Genomic DNA, 22,979 nt, shown 5'->3' on the forward strand with positions numbered 1-22,979 from the left:
TTGATTTATTCCTTGCTTCTGGAAGTGCCTGGCACATAGAAAACATTGATCAGAGAGTTGTGGAATGAGTACATGAACACATATTTTAATAGTTCTCATTTTTGTTTTATATTTCCTGCACACAGGAATGGGTAATGTCTAGCTTTGGACTAATAACTTCTCTTTTTTCGGAATTAGTCTGTCTTATCCCCAAGAACTGAAAAGAAAGCTCTCTCCACTTTGGCACGTGTACTCCCATGTTCTCAATTCTTCAAAATCCTGTTTCTCTGAGAAACCAATCCACCTTCCACACGCTACGCTGCATTTTGGCCGCATGCTGAAGAGCACAAAATGAATCCAGTTTTTTCTTTAAAGGCTTATGGATAACGTTCTTGAGAATGGAACACAGAATGGCACATCACTGTGGTCTTGTCTACAACATGCATTATTCAGTCTAGTGCCCTCTGACTTTTCAGCCTTCCTTCACCTTCTATTTCTAAATACTCTTCTCCAATCTGATCCCAGTTTCACATTTATTTCCTCTCTTACCTAAATCCGACTTCACAGATGAATTTCATTTCTACTCCTTGCAGATTCGTCCGAGTCAACTTTGCTTGTGATTTTGAAAGAGGCATACCCAATCTTTCCTAATAGCTCAACTTTCTCGTATTTTTGCCATATGTAAGCATAAAATTTATTACTACTTAGAGGAGTCAGGTCAAAAGTGGTTCACATGTGTATTCTTTCCCAGTTTGGGCACAGGGCACACTGTTGAACGTTATGCTGCTTGCCCTGGGAACCGAATATTCTGCTATGCTAGTTGCACCGTGCATATTCACAGAAATCTCCCTAACGGAACATTTGTAGAGTCAAAGTAATGGGAGAGGGTAGATTAGATGCACAAAACTGCATTACAGTTATTTCTAAACTTCAAAAGCACTGCAATAAACTTCTTTTACCTGAAGAGTTATTTACAAAGCTTTCAGGTGTAATTCCCAATTGCTCTACTGTTACTGTGGAAAAGTCCAAAGGTGACTTGAAAGTATCCAGTGTGCAACCATTAGGAGTCACTTCAGGTTCATGCTTCTGGGGAGTTACAAGATTCCCATTTCCCAAAATGAAAGAGGAATTTTCTGAAACAGACAACATGTTGTGAGGGCTAAACATCATTATGAAAACAAACACCTAAACCTCACATTTTACAAGGAGGCAACAGAACACTACATACCATCATCACGAAGAGCAGGCTCCTTGGTTTCAAGAGGCTCGCTGTCTTTGGGGTCGCTATCCATCTTAAACAAAAGAAAAAGAAAAAAGAAAAAAAGAAAAGAAACCCCATTTTCAATATTAAAGATTTGATCAAGATTCTCATTCAAGACTGAATTCTGATCTATACACAATCTATACAGGCACAAAAATAGAGGCCAAGAGGGTATTTTGAGGGCTTTTAAAAAAGAGAAATGCAGGAAACTGCTGTTGGGGAATGCAACAAAGCAGACCTCACACTAGAACTCATGGCTTTTCAACCTTGGCGAACACCTGAATCATCTGGGTACCCTGTTACAGACACAGCTTTGCGGATTCCCAGAAATTCTATTAAGTAGGTCTGGCTGGACTCCAGGAAACCCGCATTTTAGAAAGCACGCGGGGGTTCCGGCTCAGGTCTCAGGAGGACCACCATCTCCGTGGAGCAGGATAAGTGAGACCACGCTTTTGAGAAGCACGGCCCAGAAGCAGCTCTGCAGGACCAGGGCCCCGGCCCTACCTCTCACTCCCGCAGCGGGGCTCTCCTCCCACTGGATTTATTTGGAACGTTCCACCGCCTGAGTGTCGTGCAGGTGCTGACGGTTCGCTCGAGAAGGCAACTGTCGGCCACCAAGCCGGCCGCCGGGAGCTGCCTCCGTCCGGCCCGAGGAACTCCAACCCAGCCGTCCGCGATCCCCACCTTCTCCTCCGCTGGCCGCTGCCCACCGCCCGCCGCCAGATTCAAATCTCCGGCCCCGCCTCCTTGGCGTCGGAGTTAATCCAGGAATCTCTACGCCGCCGTTGTCCACACGTGTCCACGCGCACCCCGAACTCTCCCGGGCCTGTACCTAGTCCTCCCAGGACCAGGAGTGGCTTGGTGAGCTCGAGAGAAGCCACCACTAGCTGCGGGTGACGCGCCAACCAGAGAGACGGGCTGCTAATCTGTATCCAGGGGGTACTACTTTCCGTGAGAGTCTCGCGGAGGAATCCTTCGGTTAGCGTCTTAGCTCCGCCCCCCCTTTGCAATTGGATGCTGCAAACTTCGAAAAGAATCACTGGGCCAATCCTTGCAGAACGACGGGCGGGCTCTTGCCCAATCATCCAGTCCGGACCGCGGCCGTTTAGACCGTGGTTTGAGCGAGTGGGCGGAGGCGCTGACTTGTATGGGTCTCTGCTAGCGCTCCACCTCTTTCCTTCCAACCCCGCCTCCCTATGCAGATGAGCTCTACCTGGTATGGGGGTTTGCGCCTGCTCAGTAACGCCTAGAGCCGCCGTTCGGCTCCAGGTTGTGCTGATTGGCTGATAACCCTTCCCGTCTGCAAGACTGCAACCTCTCTTCCCTCCCTCCACCTGGGCTGGGTTAGTATGAGCCCACCCAGTGCTGGGCGATAATTGGCTGAGTTCTGGCTGGCGCTGCCGGCTGATTGGTGAATCTTAGAGTCAGTCTGGGAGAGGTGGGGGAAGGGTCCCAGGCTGACTGAGGAGCCCAGGGGCGGGGTGGGAAGGGAGGACCGGCCAACCCTGGGGTGTGGGACCGAGAGTGCGTGCGAGTGTGTCTCTGTAAGAAAAGGAAGGTGGCGAAGGGAGGAGAGTCCGAGTGGGTGGAGGGAGGGGTAGGGCGGGAGAAGAAAAAGGTGGGAGGAGAGCCAGGTGGGAGGGTGGCGACTCACTCAGGACCCAGTGGGGGCAGCGCGATGAGGCGGGTGACCCTGTTCCTTAACGGCAGCCCCAAGAATGGAAAGGTAAGGAGGTCTGTAGGAGGCTGGCCGCCTGTGGGGGGAGAGGGCAGCGGAGCGCGGAACGGGCTGGCAGGGCAGAGGGCTGAAGTTGGGGAGAGGGGCTGGGAGGTGGGCGTGCGCCGGGGTGGAGGACGTCCGGGAGGTGAACGTCGGGTTCCCGCGGCCTCCTCCCCACCCGCGGGATTCCTGGCCGGAGCCTGCCCTTCGACTCCCTCGCCGCCCTGGGGGCCAGCGCAGGTCAGCTTGTGCTTTATCGTTCCCTCGTCCAGGTGTGGGTCCTGGAAAGCGGAGGACTCGGAGGGCGAGGGGAGGGCCGCTATCACCTGAGCGCTTGGTGCTGGTGTTCCTCTTTCCACCTCCTCCCCGAAGACCCTGCTGCCCCCCACCCCTGGCTGTACGAGGGCGCTCGTTGCCACCTTGGTGCTGAGTAATGGTCTGCTCCAGAAAGTGGTGGTTAACAACTAAGGCAGACTCGGAAGGTTGATCAGGTAGAAAGAATAAAACTGCCTGTCGGTGGATAAGTCAAATATTCTTCTATCCTAGGGCGAATAGAAGATTGAAAATTAAGGACATTTGCTTGATGGTTCCTACCTCTCTATCTTGTAGGCGCCCCAAGCCCCGCCGCCGCCAAACTTACGTACTCACTTTTTTATTTCGCCTTGTTTTATTTAGTTCCTTAGGAGACTGTCACAATGGACCGAAGTGGGTTGATTGGATTACTAGTTGCTGTGTTAGGCCTTTGTTGAGGGTGTGGTACCAAATGTTTTTTCCAAGGCTGGAGCAAGCCAAAATGAATTCCGTTCCTTCTCAAGCCTCTTGCCCCACCCATGAAACTTGTTCGGCTTCTTTGGAAAATTTGACTGTTCAAGGCAGACATTTATGATGTGGCTAAATGACATCTAGAAGTAACTATGCCTTAGAGTCTAAGGTAAAGGTAAATTGACCTCACTATATTATTTGCCAGAATACAATACTTCGTTTCTTGCATGTTTTGGAAACAGTACGTTTTTAAATAGTGTAATTTTGCCCCGGCATAAAAAATGGCTTTCGAACTACTCTGAAATTTTATTTTATTTTATTTTAAGATTTTTATTTATTTATTTGAGAGAGAGACAGTGAGAGAGAGCATGAGCAAGGAGAAGGTCAGAGAGAGAAGCAGACTCCCCATGGAGCTGGGAGCCCAATGCGGGACTCGATCCGTGGACTCCGGGATCATGACCTGAGCCGAAGGCAGTCGTCCAACCAACTAAGCCACCCAGGCGTCCCCTACTCTGAAATTTTAAATAAATCTGCTCCAAAAATTTGAACCACGTATAGCTTGTTGACTATAATTTTGTGTAATTCTGATTTTAGAGATTTAATGTATAAAAACAACTGGCATATATTCAAGTTCTTGAGTTTTCATAAATATTACTTCAAAATATACTTCACAGGGCTCATACTATTTCTGACCATTAACTTTCTAAACCTGTTTTGTCTGTTAGCTACTAATAATCTAAAACTTACATTGTTACTGGAAGAAAAAATTAGTATAGCCAAACAATTGTAATATGTTATCAAAAACAGACCTTTGGTTGACCGTTTTATCTAGCATCTTTTTCTCTCTGAAAGACAAGATGTTTAGACTCAGTCATAAATATTTAGCTCTAATTCTCCTCTGAAACCACTGGATTTTGTTCTTTCAAAGATCAGCTATGTTAATCTTAACCATATATATTTTAAAGCTATCTAGTTTTGACCAGATTAGGTTTTGGGGTTTAAATTTTTAAATTTTTTAAAAATATTTTGAAGGGAGTCTCAAAAGATTGAAAAAAAAAAAAACACATCTCAAGTAAATAAAGATAAATATATTTATGTTGTGAAGATCATAAAGACCCAGACTGGAGAAAGAATACTAGTATGATTCAATATTAAAAACAGATCATACTATAATCCTTACTACTCAATTAGAAAACATATACTTTGCCAAAGTTCTCAGTGTTTCCTCTCTCTCCAGCTGATTAAAAAAAAAAACCTGTAATTACTCTTATTTGACAAAAGAGCACAGAATACGTTAATAGCTTGCATGTTTATGTAAATAACGTGACTAGAGTTAGCCAGGATTGTCATGATCGTGACACGATGTTCAAGAAAGACATGCTGAAACAGAGCACTACTATTAGAGTTTGAGTTCCCATCCAGCTGTTGGAATATCTGTCACTTTTAGTCTCTCCTTATTAACCTAGCTTCTATTTTTGCTTCCTGTTCTAAACTAAAAGATTAGTGTCTGTTTTTTCAAATAAGTTTCCCTCCTATAAAGCTGCTTCAATGGTTGCCAGACTGGGACCTAAAGCCTGGGCTTGGAGAGGCAGAGACTTACTGCAGGGAACTACAATCATATGCTTACCGTGACTTTTCTATATACTGAATGAACATTAAGTGTCACTAGTACATGCTTTGATGTAGTTGTGGAGAGGGCTGTGCGTGCTCTAACACAAGTGCTTGCCAGAGTGAGGTAGTACACCACAGAGGGTGTGCAAGAGGAGCCAGGAGAGTTTAAGAAGAAATATTACACTTTTTATTTATATTTTTACCTGGAAATATATAATCATATGAAAACTTGATTTTTTAATCCATAAAGACAGATGTTTTCCATTACTGAATGTGTCAAGTGGTCTCAAGTCTACTGAGAGAAGGGAGTGCGTTCATACGTGAAAACTTCTTCCCCGATTGGTTCATGTTGGTGTATTGTGATGTACTGAAGCATACGAGTGCGGGTTAAGATTGCATTATCCAGTTTTAACTAAATTAACCTTCACCAAAATGCCAAGTGGCTGTAAAAGATTCCTTCAAAGCTGCAGACTGAAGACTGTTACCTGAACACAAGTAAGCAATGAGAAGATAGCAGAGCTACCACTTCTCCAAATATAAACCATGAGATTTGGAAAAGAAAAAAAAAATCTCTGACCTACAAAGTCCCAAAGTGTCAGGTTTTTTTGTTTTTTTTGTTTTGTTTTGTTTTGTTTTTTAAGATTTACCTATTTATGTGAGGGCGCTCATGCACGTGTGCAAGTGGGAGGAGAGGCAGAGGGAGAGAATCTTTAAAGCAGACTCCCCAATGAGTGCCAGAGCATGAATTAGGGCTCAGTCCCATGATCCTGAGATCATGACCTGATCCAAAACCAAGAGTTGAATGCTCAACTGACTAGACCACTCAGGCACCCCCAAAAGTGCTGAATTTTAAGAAGACTATTTAAATTCCTATTTAATAGCTGTTATTAACTGTAAGCCACTCCCTAAGAGTATATTGTTCTTTGAAACATAAGCTGATGATGAAATGAGGTCACCCTAATTAGCAAGATGTTTAAAAATATTTTCCAGTATATAAAGACAATAAGATGTTTTTCTTTTCCTTTCTTGTTTGTTTTCAGTGTTTAAAATCAATTTTACATTTGGCATGATTTCCCTAAATTTAATGATATTTAGGGGATTTTTACCGGCCAGTAGCATATTGAAAGTCGATAAAGGTCCTCATTTGGGAAATCATATGTTTCTTCTGACCGTGGCGTAAACTTTATATATAAGTAAGTAAATATACAATACAAATGTTTGAGCACATGCCCCCAAATGTTTTACTGATGGGGTACATAATCAAAAATGTTTGAAGGCCATAATTCTAAAAAATTGGGATCTTCAAATGTGTTTTTTTAGTTGCTCCAAAAGGATCAGTGTATCCTCTCATCCTTTCTCCGTATGCCTCAGAATTCCCATTTATTTCTTTTTAATATTCTCTATAAATAGCATTAAGGAATTTGAATTGAGGACTCAGACATCTGAATGTTGTAAGTGTCTTCTGAGTAATGTCAGTTCAAAATTTCTGTATATTTTGAACAGGAGTTGCTTTAACTTCAGAATATTTAGTAATAGGCTGTGCAAGTCACAGACCTTTTTATAGCTTATTTTTTCAGCCAGAACTTACTGAGTACCCTCTGTACAAGGAACCATGCCAGCTCACTGCAGACATAAAGGGATGTGAGATAGATCTCCTATACTGATGTTTACACTCTTTATCCAGGACATAATTGTTTTCTTCTGGCTTTGATATTAGGTCAGAAATGTTGTTGATGTAAAGTATCCAGATTTGAATCCATTATATTAAGTTGAAGAAAGATGAAATCTATGTGACCTTTGCCTATTGAGATCTAAACATTAATAAGAACTTTGCTCTTCAATTTTAAAACATTTAAAAAATACATTTGATACATATAAAGAATATTAATATGCATAATACTTAAGAGGAAAATAATATACCAAATATCAGTAAACCTGCCACACAACATAAGAAAAAATATATTACCAAAACTTAATGTGCTTATTCACTTTCCTATCCCCCTGCTTATCTGTGAAGTCAGCTAATTTCATGAATGCTGTATTTCTCTTTGCTGTGTGTCTTTAATAGTTCAGTTATTAGATAGTTATATATATTTTTTTAAATTTGTTATATACATCTTTAATAGATATAACTGATCTGTATAACTATATATAACTGAACTGTATATTTGTCATCTTTGGGACATATCCTAAATGGATGTCATATGTAATATCTTTGAACTTATATTTTCCATTCAATATAGTATTTCTAAGATTACATCCATAACGTTACACATAGTTTATTTTTGCTGCTTTATAATAGTCCATTGATTACAAGCACTATCCCATTTTATCCATCCTCCTGTCAGTGGACATTTGGGTTTTTCATTTCTTTATATTTCGCTATTAAATTAACAGTGTTGCCATGAATATTCCTGTGTAGGTATCCTGGTGCACCCATGCAAGCATTTTTCTAGGGCAGTGCATTGCAAACTTTAGCATGCATTGGGATCTGTTGGAGGAATGGAGAAAACACATTGCTGGGCTCCATCCTCAGTGCTTCAGATTCAGCAGATCTAGGGTGGGGCTAGGAATTTGAATTTCTAACATATTTCCAAGGTGAGCCTAATGCTGCCAATATAGGGACCACACCTTTTTTTTTTTTTTTTTTTTTAAGATTTTATTTATTTGAGAGAAAACATGAGCAGGGGGAAGGGCAGAGGAAGAATCTGGCTCCACTCTCCTACCCCCTGCTCGATTTGGGGCTCGGCTCCATCCTAGATCCCAGTACTCCAGGACCGTGACCCAAGGTGATGGCAGCTGCTTAGCCTACTGAGCCACCCAGGCACCCCTAGGGACCACATTTTTGAGAACCAATGCTCCGTGAATATAAGTTGTACTAACAGTTGACCCTTGAACAATATGGATTTGAACTGCACAGGTCCACTTATGTGTAGATTTTTTTCTTTTATAAATACCCTATAGTACTATGAATATATTTTCTCGAGCACACCTTGTTATAAAAATAGAGGAACATAACTTAAACAGTATATATTAATTGACTGTTTATGTTACTGGTATGACTTCTGGTCAGTAGTTGGCTATTAGTAAAGTGTTCGAAGAGTCTGAAGTTATACGTGGATTTTTAACTACACAGGAGAGGGGGAGTTGGTGCCCTAAAACCCTGCATTGTTCAAGAGTGAACTGTATTGGGTGTTAGGTATATGAATGTTTAATTTTTTAAAATGCCAAATTGTTTTTCAGAGTTACTGCAGTAATTTTATATCCCACCAGCATTGCATAAACCTTCCCACTGATCCACATGCTCCTCAATGCTTGATACTCTCAAAACTTTTTAATATTTAATATTTTAATATTTGCCTTCTTGACCTAAGGTTATGTTCTCTTTTTTAGGAACAAAATAATTTTAAAATATGTGGAATTTAAGAAATAAGACAAAGAGGAAAGGGGAAAAAGAGAAGCAAATCAAGAAACAAACTTAACTATAGAGAACAAACTGATGGTTACCAGAGGGGAGGCAGGATTGGGGGGATGTATGAAATAGGGGATGGGGATGAAGGAGTACACTTATGATGAGCACCAGGTGTTGTATGCAAGTATTGAATCACTATATCGAACTCCTGAAACTAATGTTAAACTGTTAACTAACTGAAATTTAAATAAAAACCAGCCCCCCCCCAATTTTAGTATTGAACTAAAAGTGTAGGTAGAGTAAATTGAGTTCTGTGTTTAGTAATTGTGACTGATGGTTTGGTTGAATAAATCAGCCTGCATAAATTGAATAAGTATTTTTTGATAGTATATTAGTTAATAGACAATATGGGCATAAAGAAAAAATGCTTTATGTACATTTTATGTAATTTTTAAATTTGAATAACATAGGTTACAATTTGAAAATGGTGTTTAAAGGCAAATTAAAACTCACTAAACTGATATGCCCTCCTAGACATAGTATAACATTGGCTTTCCCAGTTGGTAGATGGCTTTCACTTGTCTTGGGGTCTGAAATTTAGAAAGGATTAAGTTAAATAGTAGCATAATATGGTGATCATTAACTAAACTAGAAGCACTTCTCTATTTACTCCATGTACTTGCATACATACTTAGAATGTTTCCATTCTAAGTATAGTGCCTTATTTATTTATTTATTTATTTATTTTAAAGATTTTATTTATTTATTTGACAGACAGAGATCACAAGTAGGCAGAGAGGCAGGCAGAGAGAGAGAGGTGGAAGCAGGCTCTCCGCTGAGCAGAGAGCCCGATGCGGGGCTCGATCCCAGGACCCTATGATCATGACCTGAGCCGAAGGCAGAGGCTTTAACCCACTGAGCCACCCAGGCGCCCCTAGTGCCTTATTTATTAAAGTGGATAATCCCAGTAACTTGGGAACTCCAGGTCCACCCTGGGGAGCATACCACACAGAAAGCAAATAACCATTCTTAGCATGATCATTTTATAAATGCTCGGCCTCTCTGAGGACTAAAATAAACTTAGTATATAACAAAGCTCTTATCTATGATATACAGGATTTTCATTGCTGCTTTCTCCCCAACAAAGCTGTTACATAAAGGTACATGAGCCAGTCTGTTAGAGACTTTCTTATCAACTTAAAATGTTTTCCAAGCCTATCACATTTTTATGTTGGTATATATCTATTTTTAAATTAGATATTCTGATTGGTTCATAAGACAGATTTTGAATATTATGTTTACAATATAATTCCATCTTATTTGTTAGTATGCTCAATAAAGTAAAGCTAAAGTGATCTAATTAAAAAACAAATGCCAAAAATGCCCTTCAAATGAAAAATAAGAGTGGTAGCCCAACTTGAGGGCAGTTTTCAAATCTACAGAACTGTGAGATTTCTTGCAATAATTTCACTACTACTTTCTCTAATTGCTGGCCTCTAATTGTGTCAGTTGCATAACATCGATATATTAAATTTTCCTCCATTTTGTGATATGGCTGGTTGAGGGAGAGGAGTGAAAAGAAATGTTGGGGGAGAAAGTTGATGTTCTAGCAAGGAGAGGATAATGTCAAATCAACCAAAGCCATGTAAAGATATGTAAGAGGCAAAGGTCAATTAAATACTTATTACATAATGGCAACTATGACAAGAATGCTGAAATTGGAAAGGATTTTCTTACTCTCCCCTGGCAGTTTCCTGGCTGTAAAAGTCGATCTACATTTGCTTTGGTCAGTCTCTTGTGTTTATATGCTTTTGATTCTTTTCTGTTTTCTCTCCACACCCTTTCTCTGCCCAGATGGGTTTGCTGCATGTAATGCCTTGTGTTTTTTCTCTTCCTTTTATCCCAGGAACATGTATCTGCAGTAACAGAATTCCAGGCTCTAATACAGAGGCGAAAAAATGATAGGAAATAAAGGAGACACAATTTTATTCAGGTTTCAGTTATGTATGGCATGTCTGCTGTGTTGAGACACTGCCAAGTGCTTTCCATTATTTTTTTTTTTAAACCATGGCAAGATGTACATAACATAAAAGTTACCATTTTAGCCATTTTTAAGCATACAATTCATTGGCATTAAGTACATTCACAGTGTAACCTCACCCCTACTTCCAAAACTTTTTTATCATACCTAGTAGAAACTACATATGAACAATGACTTTCCAATTCACCCTCCCCCCTGGTAATCTTTATTCTACTTTCTGCCTCTATGAATTTGCCTATGTCATATAAGTGGGATTACATAATATTTGCCCTTTTATGTGTCTGGCTTAATTAGCATATGGCTTCAGGATTCATCTATGTTGTAGCGTGTATCAGAATTTCATTCCTTTTAATAGCTGGATAATATTCCATTGTGTGTATTTATCACATTTTGTTTATCCGTTCATCTGTTAAGGACACTTGGATTGTGTATGACTTTTAATCCACCTACATCCCATTAAAATTGTGCTTGCCTACAACTCTTTCCTAGAATTCCCCAGCTTGCTATAGTTATCTGTCCTTTAATCTTTTTTATCCAAGAGAAGACAGTTGGGAATCTGAGTACTCTGCCATGAAGATTGCACACTTCCTTATTGGCAAACAATTCCCTCTATACCCTGCTATTCACTTCATTTATTTAACTGAAAATTCAAGGTCTACTAAACTCCAGTCACTGGTAAACAAAGGATCAGCCTTGTTTCTTATTTCATATGGCACTTTGATCCAGTATCCCGTGGGAAGTTGATTGGCTGTTCATTCTTCATGGTCAGCCCCTCATCTATGTTTTATTCTTAATTTTCAGTGATCCTAACTGATAATGGTAACGCTATACAAATCAGCCACTGGGAGCCCATAGTTAAAATTACACTGAAGCAAAAAACAACTACATGTAGAGATTCTCAGCCTCCCCACCTATGCGGTTGCATTGCTCCTACATCTATCTTACTGTGCCTGATGTAAAGCAGGAGAGAACAATTCACTGTATCCCAGCTGTTGGCTGTATTTAGAATGTTAGCTAAAATCTGGCTTTTATAATATCAGTAGTTACTGAAGAATTAAATGAAGTGGGAAGTTGTTACCTTTCACATGGTGGTTGATGTAGTAAATGTTATCATAAACAGTAAATATTCCTATTTTTAAAATAAACCATTCCTATAACAAAGGAATAACATAAAAACAACATTACAGAGGTCTTAGGCACTTTGCTAATAAGCTCATACCATGCAGTAACTCATTTCATCCTCATGATCTGATGTTGGTGTGACTTTTATTCATTTTCGGTTAAAGCAACAGAAGCATGAAGAAGTTAATTTGTTTCATGTCGACAGCTAGAGGATGTCAGAATCTACATGCAGGTGTGGGTCTGTCTTCAGAACTAGAGTGTTATTTAACATACATAAGATAGTAGATTATTTTCATGCGGAGATGATTTCTTACACTCTAATTTTGGATTTCAGCAATACTAGATACAAGAACCTCTCAAAATCTCCTTTTATTTGATAGTCTGATTTTTAGTCCTGTTCATAGTATGGTGGTTTATGATTTGTAAATAATGAAATTCATTATATAAGTTGTCCAAATTAATCTGGTGTGTTCACAGGTGGTCGCTGTGTATGGAACTTTATCTGATTTGCTTTCTGTGGCCAGCAGTAAACTCGGCATAAAAGCCACCAGTGTGTATAATGGGAAAGGTGGACTGATCGATGATATTGCTTTGATCAGGTAACCTTCACCTTCTTATAAGCTGTCTACAGTGTTCCCTCAGCATCTTGGTGTTCTGCTGTTTCCCTTAGGCAGTAGTTTAATTACTGGTAAGAATACAGAATTTTGGCAAATGATTGCCTAATATTTGCTCTTTAGAATTTAAGTAATTTAGACTTCTACTATATGGTAGAAGATCCTCAGTAGATTCCAATATTCTGATAGTCTTTCTGCATATTTCATACATGGAATTTTTTTCTTTCTGTTAGAGGTGGATCTAATAGGATGTGCAATTCAGGAGGGGTGTCAAAATTTATTTTGGTATTATAGAATTGATGTACGTACATTAACTCATGACTTGATTGCTTCTGAACATGTGTTTTTGTAAGATAAATTTAAAATGTTGATCCTTCTCCACTTGGTATACAAATAGTCCTCACAGCAAAACAGGCCAGTTTGCTAAATGACTAATTTACACAGTTCATCAAAAACCAGTTTGTCAACTGACCAATTTGCCCAGTGTTTTCCAGTTGTTAATTTCACCACATTTAAAAAAAAAAAAAATTATGTATTCATTTGAGAGAGAGAGAGCACACAAGCAGCAGGAGAGGCAGAGAGAGAGAGAAGAGAAGCAGGCTCCCTGCTGAGGCAACCTGGAACCTGATGTGGGGCTCAATCCCAGGACCTGGAGATCATGACCTGAGCCAAAGGGACACCTAACCATCTTAGCCACCCAGGCACCCCTCACCACATCTTTTCTACTTCTTTTCCCACCGGCTTATAATTTGGGTTTGGCTAATACCCACTTAGCATGTTTCAAAATTCAGATGCCTAGAACTTTTGACTCTGAAGACATGCATTTTTTTAATATTGGAAATCTGATTGATATCTTTGATTTTATATCAAATTGATTATTTCAAATTTGATTGATTATATCAAATTTGATTATATATCAATCCTGCTTATTGTTCAGTTCATTTCCTAAGAATGCTTTGAATTTCATAAACCTTACAAGGACCTACTTTGGTAAAAACTTGCTAAATAAAGTAGAGCTTTAAGTAGGGTTAACTCACCAGTGATCACCACCATAGTGATTTTTTTTTGTTAGGTTTTGTTTTTGTTTTTAAATATCCCAGGCAGATCTATCTCCTTAAAACAAATTAGTTTACCTCATTCCATCCTCATAGGATCATAGAATTTTGAAGCAAGAAGAGACTTGAGAAAGAAAATAGGAAGGGAATGCTAAGTACTGACTCTGCCCAAGTCACTTCCATTTAATTGTCAAGACATGGGATTTTTTAAAACGACGGTATGAAGATAATGATGCGCTAAATTACAGTAGCTAATACAAAAATACAAAGCTAATTCAAAGTTTAGTTTTCATTTAAACTCAGGTCAGAATGACCTTTCAACATAATATACTGCTTTTGAAGGTAATCGCTTCTAATCTCTTCATTTTATAAATGAGGAAACTAAACATCTCAGAAGTTCAATGTCTTAACCTGGGTCACACAGTTTAGTAGATTTTTGTTAATGAGAAGAAAACAGATGTTCATACTAGTCTTAAAAAGTTAATTGGCATAGTGATTAAGTAGAAGAGATTGTAGACTTAAAAGATATAGCTTTAAAATCCAAATCAATTAGAATTTCTTAGTTTTTTCAACATCTGTCTCCCAGCTTCTTTCTGGTTTGATAGATAATTGAGTCTCATTGTTGGATGATTTGCATCAAGCTAAATTTCTCCTTACCCAGTTGCTGCCTCTAAGAAACATTCAGTGTATTCCTATGATACCTTATAGGAAATAAAAATTTCTACAGCATAGGTTAGAACTGAAGCCTGCTGAACTAGAAAATATCTACTTGATTAAGAACTGGTGGCTCACAGTATCTCTAATCATTTATTTGCGCTAATAGTGAGATATATTGAGGTAGGGGAGTAGAATATGCACTGATAATCTAGAATTTTGGATTATATGCAATCATTTTACCTTTGGGTGTGTGGTGGGTGTTAATGAGTTTTTATAGCGGAGTTCTGATTGCAATTTTATTCTTCCTAGATGTAACATAAAAATGTATTTTCATTTCCAGAGCACAGAGCAGCTGATGATTTAGAAGAAAAACCCAATAATTTATTTAGGGTTATAGAATTAAAGTAAAAAAAGAAGAGTTGGCAGTGCCTTTAATCATTATCCCTTGAGCATGAGAGTATGTTCTCCAGTTGATAAGAAAGCTGTGAATTCACATGATTTGCATAGTGGGTTTTGTTTGTTTTTACCATTTTAAAAGTTCTTCCATGTGCAGGACCTTATTTGAATTTAAATCCAAAGACGGTTAAGTCAAGAAGTTAAGCAAAGCACTGGAAACTTAGTTTCTTTGCAATATAGATTGATAGCAAAACCTGTCATCTGCATAATTCTAAGGTATAGGTCCTCTAGTCAACTGATAATTAATGTGATTTCTGGATTTTGATGGTGGCTTTTAAATTTTGATTTTCCCAGGGATGATGATGTTTTGTTTGTGTGTGAAGGAGAACCATTTATTGGTAAGTGACTTCCTTACAAGCCAATTTTATCTGCCAAAATGAAAAAGATGGCAAATATTTTACATGCACTTACTAAGCTTAATTGAAAAGGATCTCATGACAGCATTCAGATCTTCATACCTTTTTGTATTCTAAATCGGGTGTGTGTTGAAGTAAAGTTTTAATTTGAATTATATTTTAGTATGGATACCTCATCTTTTACATGCCTTTAAAATGCACTGAAATTGCACAGGTTCATCAAAAATGACATGATAAGGTCATTTTGATTGTGGAAATACAACTTTTTTCTGATATGTTCTCCTTGAGAGTAATTGTCCCAATTCCTGTGTTAGGTTATAAAATTTTGAGTGTGCATTACTTGCCTAAGTTAGCATTTGACAATCATTCACAGTGGTCATATCAGATCAGTCAAAATAACTTGATATCAACCACATACACAGACACATAGGCTACTTTTTGATTTGGAAGAAAGTTTATACAATTGTGCATCTCAAGAAAAAGAGACTAAGGCTTAAATAACATCACTGTTCTTTAATGAGTATTTGATATATTTAGGTCCATACAGTCTGACCCTGAATATTTAAGAATTTGTGTAAGCCATGACAGTAATTGTATTTGGTGAGCGGAGGGAATTCTTAGGATCATCACACAGGCAGTTGCCAAATTAGAAGTAAGTACATTCCCTTCTCTGTCTTTATCTTAAGATGATGAGCACAAATTTTTCCAAATCTTTTATCCATTAGCTTAACAAAGTATTTAGCAGGCAGTGGTCACTTAATTGGTTCATTGTACACATACAAACAAAAAGTAATCAAGTAATGTTTTTGTCTTACCGTTATGAACTTCTGGATTTAAAAATATTTGGTATGTTTTCATGCTTTGCGTTTATGGATGCTTACATTGTTTTACATTTGACTGGTGGAAACCTCTTCAACTCCTTTTATTACAACCCCGTTGGTCTTTTATAGCTTCCTTACTCTCTGGAATAACAAGGTATTCATCTTATACTTCTGTTGCAGACCCAGATCAGTATGATTTCCAAGAAGCCTTAATGTCTTTTAGTAAGAAATGTCATTTCAAAACACAGTCTGGGTGTCAGACAGGCTCATTGCCACTGGGTTCATTATTTTACTAGGCTTTTTGGTAGACAGAGTTGAAAATACATAGCTAGCTAGAAATGAAATTTATGTGTAATACATGATAAGAATGTTTATATAATATATGGCATTATAAGAGGTAAAATTTCTCCTGGGTTCATATTCACTCATACTTTGGTTTATAATCAGGATTGTTAAGATTTTTATTTAACCTTTTCTGTCTTTCACCTATGTCTCCTTTCATCCATATCAATAATTCTGGCTTGGGGGAATGTAGGGAATGATAGAATTATGTCACATAAGTACTCATTTCATCCCACACAAAACACACATAAAAGTGTCAGTATCCATTCCAATAGTTTCAGTACCAATATGAATCCTAAAGACAGTTAAACATTTTTTTGCAAATGCTCATTCCTTTCTTTCCTTACTTAAAAAATAATTGTATTGTTTCTACATTATCAGCTTACATAGCTATTATATACTATACTCTCTCTTAAAACTGTCACTTAGCTTTACTCTTTCAAATGTATTTAATGCTCACCCCCAATCCTTATGTTGATGCCTCCAGTGGTTGTCTGAAACTTATTCTCTAGTAGATTCTTTACAAAGAACTTCCAAGAAGAACAATGTTCTCTGACATCTCACATGTTAATAACAGTTTGTGGCTTCTATTTTTGACAATTTGACTGGATGTAAAATCATATGTCAAAACTGAACAAATTGAAAACTTTAATGATGTATGTTTTATTGTATATCAGTTATCTCTCAACTAAGCTGTGAAAAAAAAATCCTTGGTTCATATTTTCTTTCTTCAGATATCTTAAATATGTTGTACTCTGTCTTATTCTGGCATAAAATGTTTGTGTCCAAAAAATACCATTCATAATGATTATTTTTCCTAGGTCACTCAAAGGATTATTCTCTTTCTTTAAAGAACAGTAATTTTGGTAGACTTTTCTGAGTATTCTGAGCTGATTCTCTCTTTCTGATAAGTGGTGGACCCTGTTAATATGTACTTTTGAATCTTTTTTTAATTTCAGAAAAGTTTTTTTGAATTCTAAATTATGCATTTATTTTGTCCCCCTGCTTTAATTTTCTTTCAGTACTCCTATTGTTTGTATGTTGGATATTCTACACCTGTCTTCTATAATCGGAAATCTTCTCTGCACTCCTTTTCATCTCTTCCTTCATTTCTTATTATTTTAAAAGTTTTCCTCTTTTTCATCTTTTCTTTCCCTTGAGGTATTACCTTTTTATTCTCTCCTGTGTTTCTTCTAGTGTAGTTTCATTTCTGAATTAGGTTTGTTTTTTTTTTTTTAAGATTTTATTTACTTATTTGACAGAGATCACAAGTAGGCAGAGAGGCAGGCAGAGAGAGAGGAAGGGAAGCAGGCTCCCTGCTGAGCAGAGAGCCTGATGCAGGGCTCGATCCCAGGACCCTGGGATCATGACCTGAGCCGTAGGCAGAGGCTTTAACCCACTGAGCCACCCAGGCCCCCTGAATTAGGTTTTCATCATAGTTCTCATTTTCTCCTCTGAGTTCTCTCACCTCACTTGTGAATTTTGTAATTCTGGGTTATGTTCTTTTCATATTTTATATTATTTACTACTTTTAGCATGTTTGGAATTTTTGGTAATAGTTTTTATCTATTTTGGGGGCATTTCTTTCTGGCACATTTTCATTGTCTATAGGGATGTAATTCTTATTCTTTGAAAATTTTTGTATGAGATTTTCTGTTGCCCATTTAACGTGAAATTGTTTTCTTTAACTTGAGAAGGGAAAGCTAACTTAGGGAAGGTTTTCTAATTTCATGGCTCTGAAGTTCACTTTTCTGTTATTTGTGTGACATATTAAAAAATATATACGTCACCTTCTGATGTATTCTGGATGTTTCAGACCTTTTTAAGTTTTATTTGGACTCCCTTCTCTTTTGTCTCTGTCTTTGTTCTGTTCAGCTTGGGTTCTTTTTCCAGCATCTTATCCTTGGTGTATTGGGCTTTGTCCTAGAAGGGAGTTTTGGCTGGTGGGTTTTGAGGTTCATTTCTAGTCTCCTCAGATCTTACTGCAAACTACTTGCTTCACCCACCCATGGATTGAACATACCCCTTCCACTTTTAGTCCGCTATTCTCAAATAGATTTGCCAAGCTTTGAAGTGAGTATGGATTACTTTGAAATTCTTAGGTTCATCACCCAACCTGTTGTTTCTGTCAGCTTCTTCCTTCAAAGATGCTAATACCGTGGTGCTCTTGTATCTGTGGGATTACCTTATCGGTTTTGTCTTAAATACTGTGGATGCATCTCTAGTAGCTCTGTTAAGCTTTTATGTATGTTTTTACTGTCAAAGTTGAAGCTTATTGCCATCTTCCCCATTAACTCAATCTTACCTTTTTTATTGTTTTCTACATATCATTTCTAGATCCTCAGACAGATTCTAAACTACCTGAAGGGTTGTCAGGATCTCACACAGACTGGCTAACCTTAAATGTTGGAGGGCGGTACTTTACAACTACACGGTAGGTGCATGTGAATGTGTGCACAGGTGTGTGTTTGAGGACACTATGTAGTATTTGTTCTTTCCTTCAGTTTTGATGATTTCCTTAGAAAAGACTATAGTACCTTGTGATCTTAAACCATTTTTTAGAAAGTTTTTTTAAAGCGTAGAAGAATGATTCACAGGTCTTTCCAAAGAAAGCACGAAAGGCATGAACATGCTTTTTAGGTATCAAGTATTTTAGGGTTTTAGAACAGGTTTTTTAGATGTCAGGTAGTAAACATGTAACACAAATAAAAATGAACAGTATTGAAATTTGTAGCAACTACAACTGCTTATGTTAAAGGGGTAAGAACAAGGCAAGTTTAGGTCAAGAATATTATGCTATAATAGCTTGCTAGAAGGATAAATTAGTGTTTAAGTTAAAGGAACCTAAAACAATATTTGAATCAAAGGAAATACCAGATTAGAAAGGATTTTGACAAGTGGCAACTTATTGCACATTTTTGTTTCCCAGCATCACTCCTACCAGGTTATAGCATGCATCTTTTTGAGAGAGCAGCTGGGATCAAGTGTACTCTTGACTTATATGTTTGTTTATAAAGACAAATGGAGAAATCAATTTTTTTCCCTGAATTCTTAGGAGCACTTTAGTGAATAAAGAACCCGACAGTATGCTGGCCCACATGTTTAAGGACAAAGGTGAGTGCAACACATTGTTTTCACATTTTGTGAGATCTCTTTATAGCTGTATTGGCTTAAATCTTGTCCTTCTGTACTTTTTAATGATACCGATAATTTTAACACGAGTGAAAACTTATTAGTATGTTACACAATTTTTCTTCCTAAATTTCTAACTTTGTTTATTGTTCATGGGGGGGTTCTCTTCACTATAATGGTGACACAGGTGTCTGGGGAAATAAGCAAGATCATAGAGGAGCTTTCTTAATTGACCGAAGTCCTGAGTACTTTGAACCCATTTTGAACTACTTGCGTCATGGACAGCTCATTGTAAATGATGGCATTAATTTATTGGGTGAGTTTTTATGATTCCTCACATTTTTGTAAAGTTGGGATTTTTAAATTTTGTTTCCACTTGCAGAGTAATATTAGTAACATATTTTCATAAAGCAAAAGTATATCTTTTCCACTTTTAAAACTAAATTTTTTAATTTTTTTTTTTTAAGATTTTATTTATTTATTTGACAGAGAGAGATCACAAGTAGATGGAGAGGCAGGCAGAGAGAGAGAGAGGGAAGCAGGCTCCCTGCCGAGCAGAGAGCCCGATGCGGGACTCGATCCCAGGACCCTGAGATCATGACCTGAGCCGAAGGCAGCGGCTTAACCCACTGAGCCACCCAGGCGCCCTAAATTTTTTTTATATAAGTATATATAGGTAATGGAAATAGATGTAGGCATAGATACAGTCTTTGTGTATATGGGTATATGTCTAACCCATAAATTCTGATTTTAGATTCTAAAGAGATTTAGATTTTATCACAAGGGACTTTAAGCGATTTTGTTGTTGTTTTTAATTAATTTGTGACTGTGACTTTACTTCAAGTTATGCACCTTCCCATCATGTTGAGACGTAGGGTCATCAGAAGGGGAAATTATCTTCAGAATCATAAGACTGGATTAGAATCTCAATTCTACAACTTACTAGAAGTTTAACTTGGGGGAATTCTCTCTTGAGTCTACTTTGAAAATAGAGTATTAAAAATGTGCTCATCCCTGACTACATCAGAGGATTTTCACATCATAGAGATGATGTCCAGCCAGATCCCTTATAAAGCAGTAGATGCATCTTCAAAGCTCATGGGCCTCTACCTGACTAAATTTGGTGTGACTTGATGAGTGGTGGGGGTGTGGTGATCTTGAGGGCACATTCCTAGTTAGCTTCCACAGATTGTTGCCATGTAGGTGTGTGGACATAGGGTGTCAGAGCCTTGATTTTTAAAGAAAAGATAGAAATCTAAAATTTTATGTGAAATCTTCTTGTTTTGAAAATACTGTATGCCAAAAACATCAGAATCAGCCTGGGCTGGTGGTGAGGCAAAGGAGCTAACTTAACAATCTCTGGAGTATGATAGATAACATTCAGTAACTTTCATTGTTTCTGTATTAAAGTCTGCATTGCCTTTAAAGCTTACCCATTGCAAAAAATGACCTTATTTTGACCTTTCATCTAGCTTCATACCTATTCATTACAAATTCTTTGTTGCTTTCTTATTTTTTACCTACCAACTGTTGCTTAAAACCATGTAAAACCTATTTTTATTTTGGTCATTCTGCAGAAATTATCATTAGAAAAATAAGCAATGGTCCTCTGTTGTATAGTCCTTTGCTTTTCAGCAGCTAGACCACTCCTGCTTACACACTGGTGGCCACTTTTTTTCTGAGGACACTTAAACGTCACTGTGTATCCTATGGGCTCTTCGATGCTTCCTAGTTTAATTTTTCTCTGTATCGCTGATAGCCTTTCATATCCTCCCCGCCTGGGAGAGAACATCAGAAATACATATCCATGCTATCCCAGACTTCAGCTATTGCCAAGCTATGCTTGTTCCTTTTTCAGGTTTCTCAGCCATTGTTTGTTTGTTTGTTTGTTTGTTTTCGTAAAGATTTTATTTATTTATTTGACAGAGATCACAAGTAGACAGAGAGGCAGGCAGAGAGAGAGAGGGAAGCAGGCTCCCTGCTGAGCAAAGAGCCCAATGCGGGACTCGATCCCAGGACCCCGAGATCATGACCCGAGCCGAAGGCAGCGGCTTAACCCACTGAGCCCCTCAGGCGCCCCTCTCAGCCATTGTTTTATTTATTCAGTTGTTCAGCAAGCAGAGCTCTGTACTGGATTTATTTTATAAAGCGTTACTACTTCTAATTAGTACAAAATCTATCCAGACTCTTCATAACATTTACAGGTTGCCCAACTGATTATATGCTTTACAATAATCCACACTGATTTATTACCTTCTACCTCTATTTACGTAAATGACCTTATTTCTTACTCTTCCTAATTTCTGCTTTCATCAGTGAATATATTTTTTCCTTACTTTCATTATTTGTTTTCTGCCTTTAATGACCTTCACTTTTTCCAGTGAATCATGTTGTCCTATTCTGCTACCATTTATCTTCAAAACCTTCTTTTTCTGATTTTTTAAAAATTTTTACTTATTTAAGAAGAGAGAGCACGAATGGGGAGGAGGGATAAAGGGAGGGAGAACAGCAGACTGTCCACTGAGCGAGGAGCCCAGCACACAGGGCTCCATCCCAGGACCTAGAGATCATGACCTGAGCTGAAAGTAGACACTTAACTGACTGAGCCACCCAGGCACCCCTCATTTTCTGCTTTAAATTCTGCTTTCCTTACCTTGTAGGTAAATTTGACTTCGATTATTCTCTAACTTGAAAGCTTTTCTTGCATTGCAATATTTTATTTTCTTGAAGTCACATAAATTTCTGAACACAAATTTGGTCTGAAGTCACATAAATTTTCTGAACCCCAGTTTGATAGTAAAAAGAGAAAGGTTGTAAATGTCAGGAAACATACAATTTAATAATGATCAAGGTGATCATTTGCCTACCAAGTGCCAAGCATTATACCTAATTATATATTGCATGTCACTCTTTTTTTTTATTTTAATTAACATAGAATGTATTATTTGCCCCACGGGTATAGGTCTGTGAATCATCAGATCAGACTGACACATTTCACAACACTCCCCATAGCACATAGCATCCCCATGTCCATAACCCAGCCATCCTATCCCTACCACCCCACCACCCCAGCACCCTCAGTTTGTTTCGTGAGATTAAGAGTCTCTTATGGTTTATCTCCCTCTCCATCCCATCTTGTTTTATTCCTTCCCTCCCTACCCCCGACGATCCCCCACCCTGCCTCAAATTCCTCATATCAGAGAGAGCATATGATAACTGTGTTTCTCCAGTTGACTTATTTCGCTTACCTAATACTCTGTTTCCATCCACATTGTTGCAAATGGCAGGATTTCATTTTTTTTTAATGGCTGCATAGTATTCCATTATATATCTATCTATACCACATCTTCTTTATCCATTCTAGGTTCTTTTCCATAGTTTGGCTATTGTGGACATTGCTGCTATAAACATTGGGGTGCACGTGCCCTTTTGGATCACTGTGTTTGTATCTTTAAGGTAAACACCCAGTAGTGTTTGCTGGGTCATAGGGTGGCTCTATTTTCAACTTTTTGAGGAACCTCCATACTGTTTTCCAGAGTGGCTGCACGAGATTGCATTCCCACCAACATTGTATGAGGGTTCCCCTTTCCCCGCCTCCTCACCACATCTTTCTTTTCCTGACTTGTTAATTTTAGTCA

At 38.2% G+C, this 22,979-nt stretch overlaps 2 protein-coding genes across 7 annotated transcripts in view; one reads left to right on the top strand and one right to left on the bottom strand.

Annotated features, from left to right (window-relative positions):
* The window catches only part of CDCA2 (cell division cycle associated 2), a 44,460-nt gene extending 42,502 nt beyond the window's left edge, over positions 1 to 1,958 (bottom strand). For 2 of the 3 annotated variants that reach the window (XM_032855783.1, XM_032855787.1), the window contains exons 1-3: positions 1,745 to 1,915; positions 1,208 to 1,271; positions 939 to 1,112 (exon numbers count right to left, since the gene is read on the bottom strand). In XM_032855783.1, coding sequence (XP_032711674.1) covers positions 939 to 1,112; positions 1,208 to 1,271 — 238 coding nt within the window. In that variant the 5' untranslated portion in view covers positions 1,745 to 1,915. The other variant, XM_032855784.1, reaches the window with a different exon arrangement.
* Positions 1,959 to 2,082: 124 nt separating this feature from the next.
* The window catches only part of KCTD9 (potassium channel tetramerization domain containing 9), a 44,822-nt gene continuing 23,925 nt past the window's right edge, over positions 2,083 to 22,979 (top strand). Inside the window, exons 1-7 of one of the 4 annotated variants that reach the window (XM_032855795.1) lie at positions 2,791 to 2,966; positions 3,233 to 3,891; positions 12,386 to 12,507; positions 14,985 to 15,028; positions 18,547 to 18,643; positions 19,265 to 19,323; positions 19,529 to 19,657. In XM_032855795.1, coding sequence (XP_032711686.1) covers positions 3,856 to 3,891; positions 12,386 to 12,507; positions 14,985 to 15,028; positions 18,547 to 18,643; positions 19,265 to 19,323; positions 19,529 to 19,657 — 487 coding nt within the window. In that variant the 5' untranslated portion in view covers positions 2,791 to 2,966; positions 3,233 to 3,855. The other 3 variants (XM_032855797.1, XM_032855796.1, XM_032855794.1) reach the window with 3 other exon arrangements.

Source organism: Lontra canadensis, unplaced genomic scaffold (genome assembly GCF_010015895.1).
Source record: "Lontra canadensis isolate GAN:19392208 unplaced genomic scaffold, GSC_riverotter_1.0 scaffold10, whole genome shotgun sequence".
Lineage (NCBI taxonomy): Eukaryota > Metazoa > Chordata > Mammalia > Carnivora > Mustelidae > Lontra > Lontra canadensis.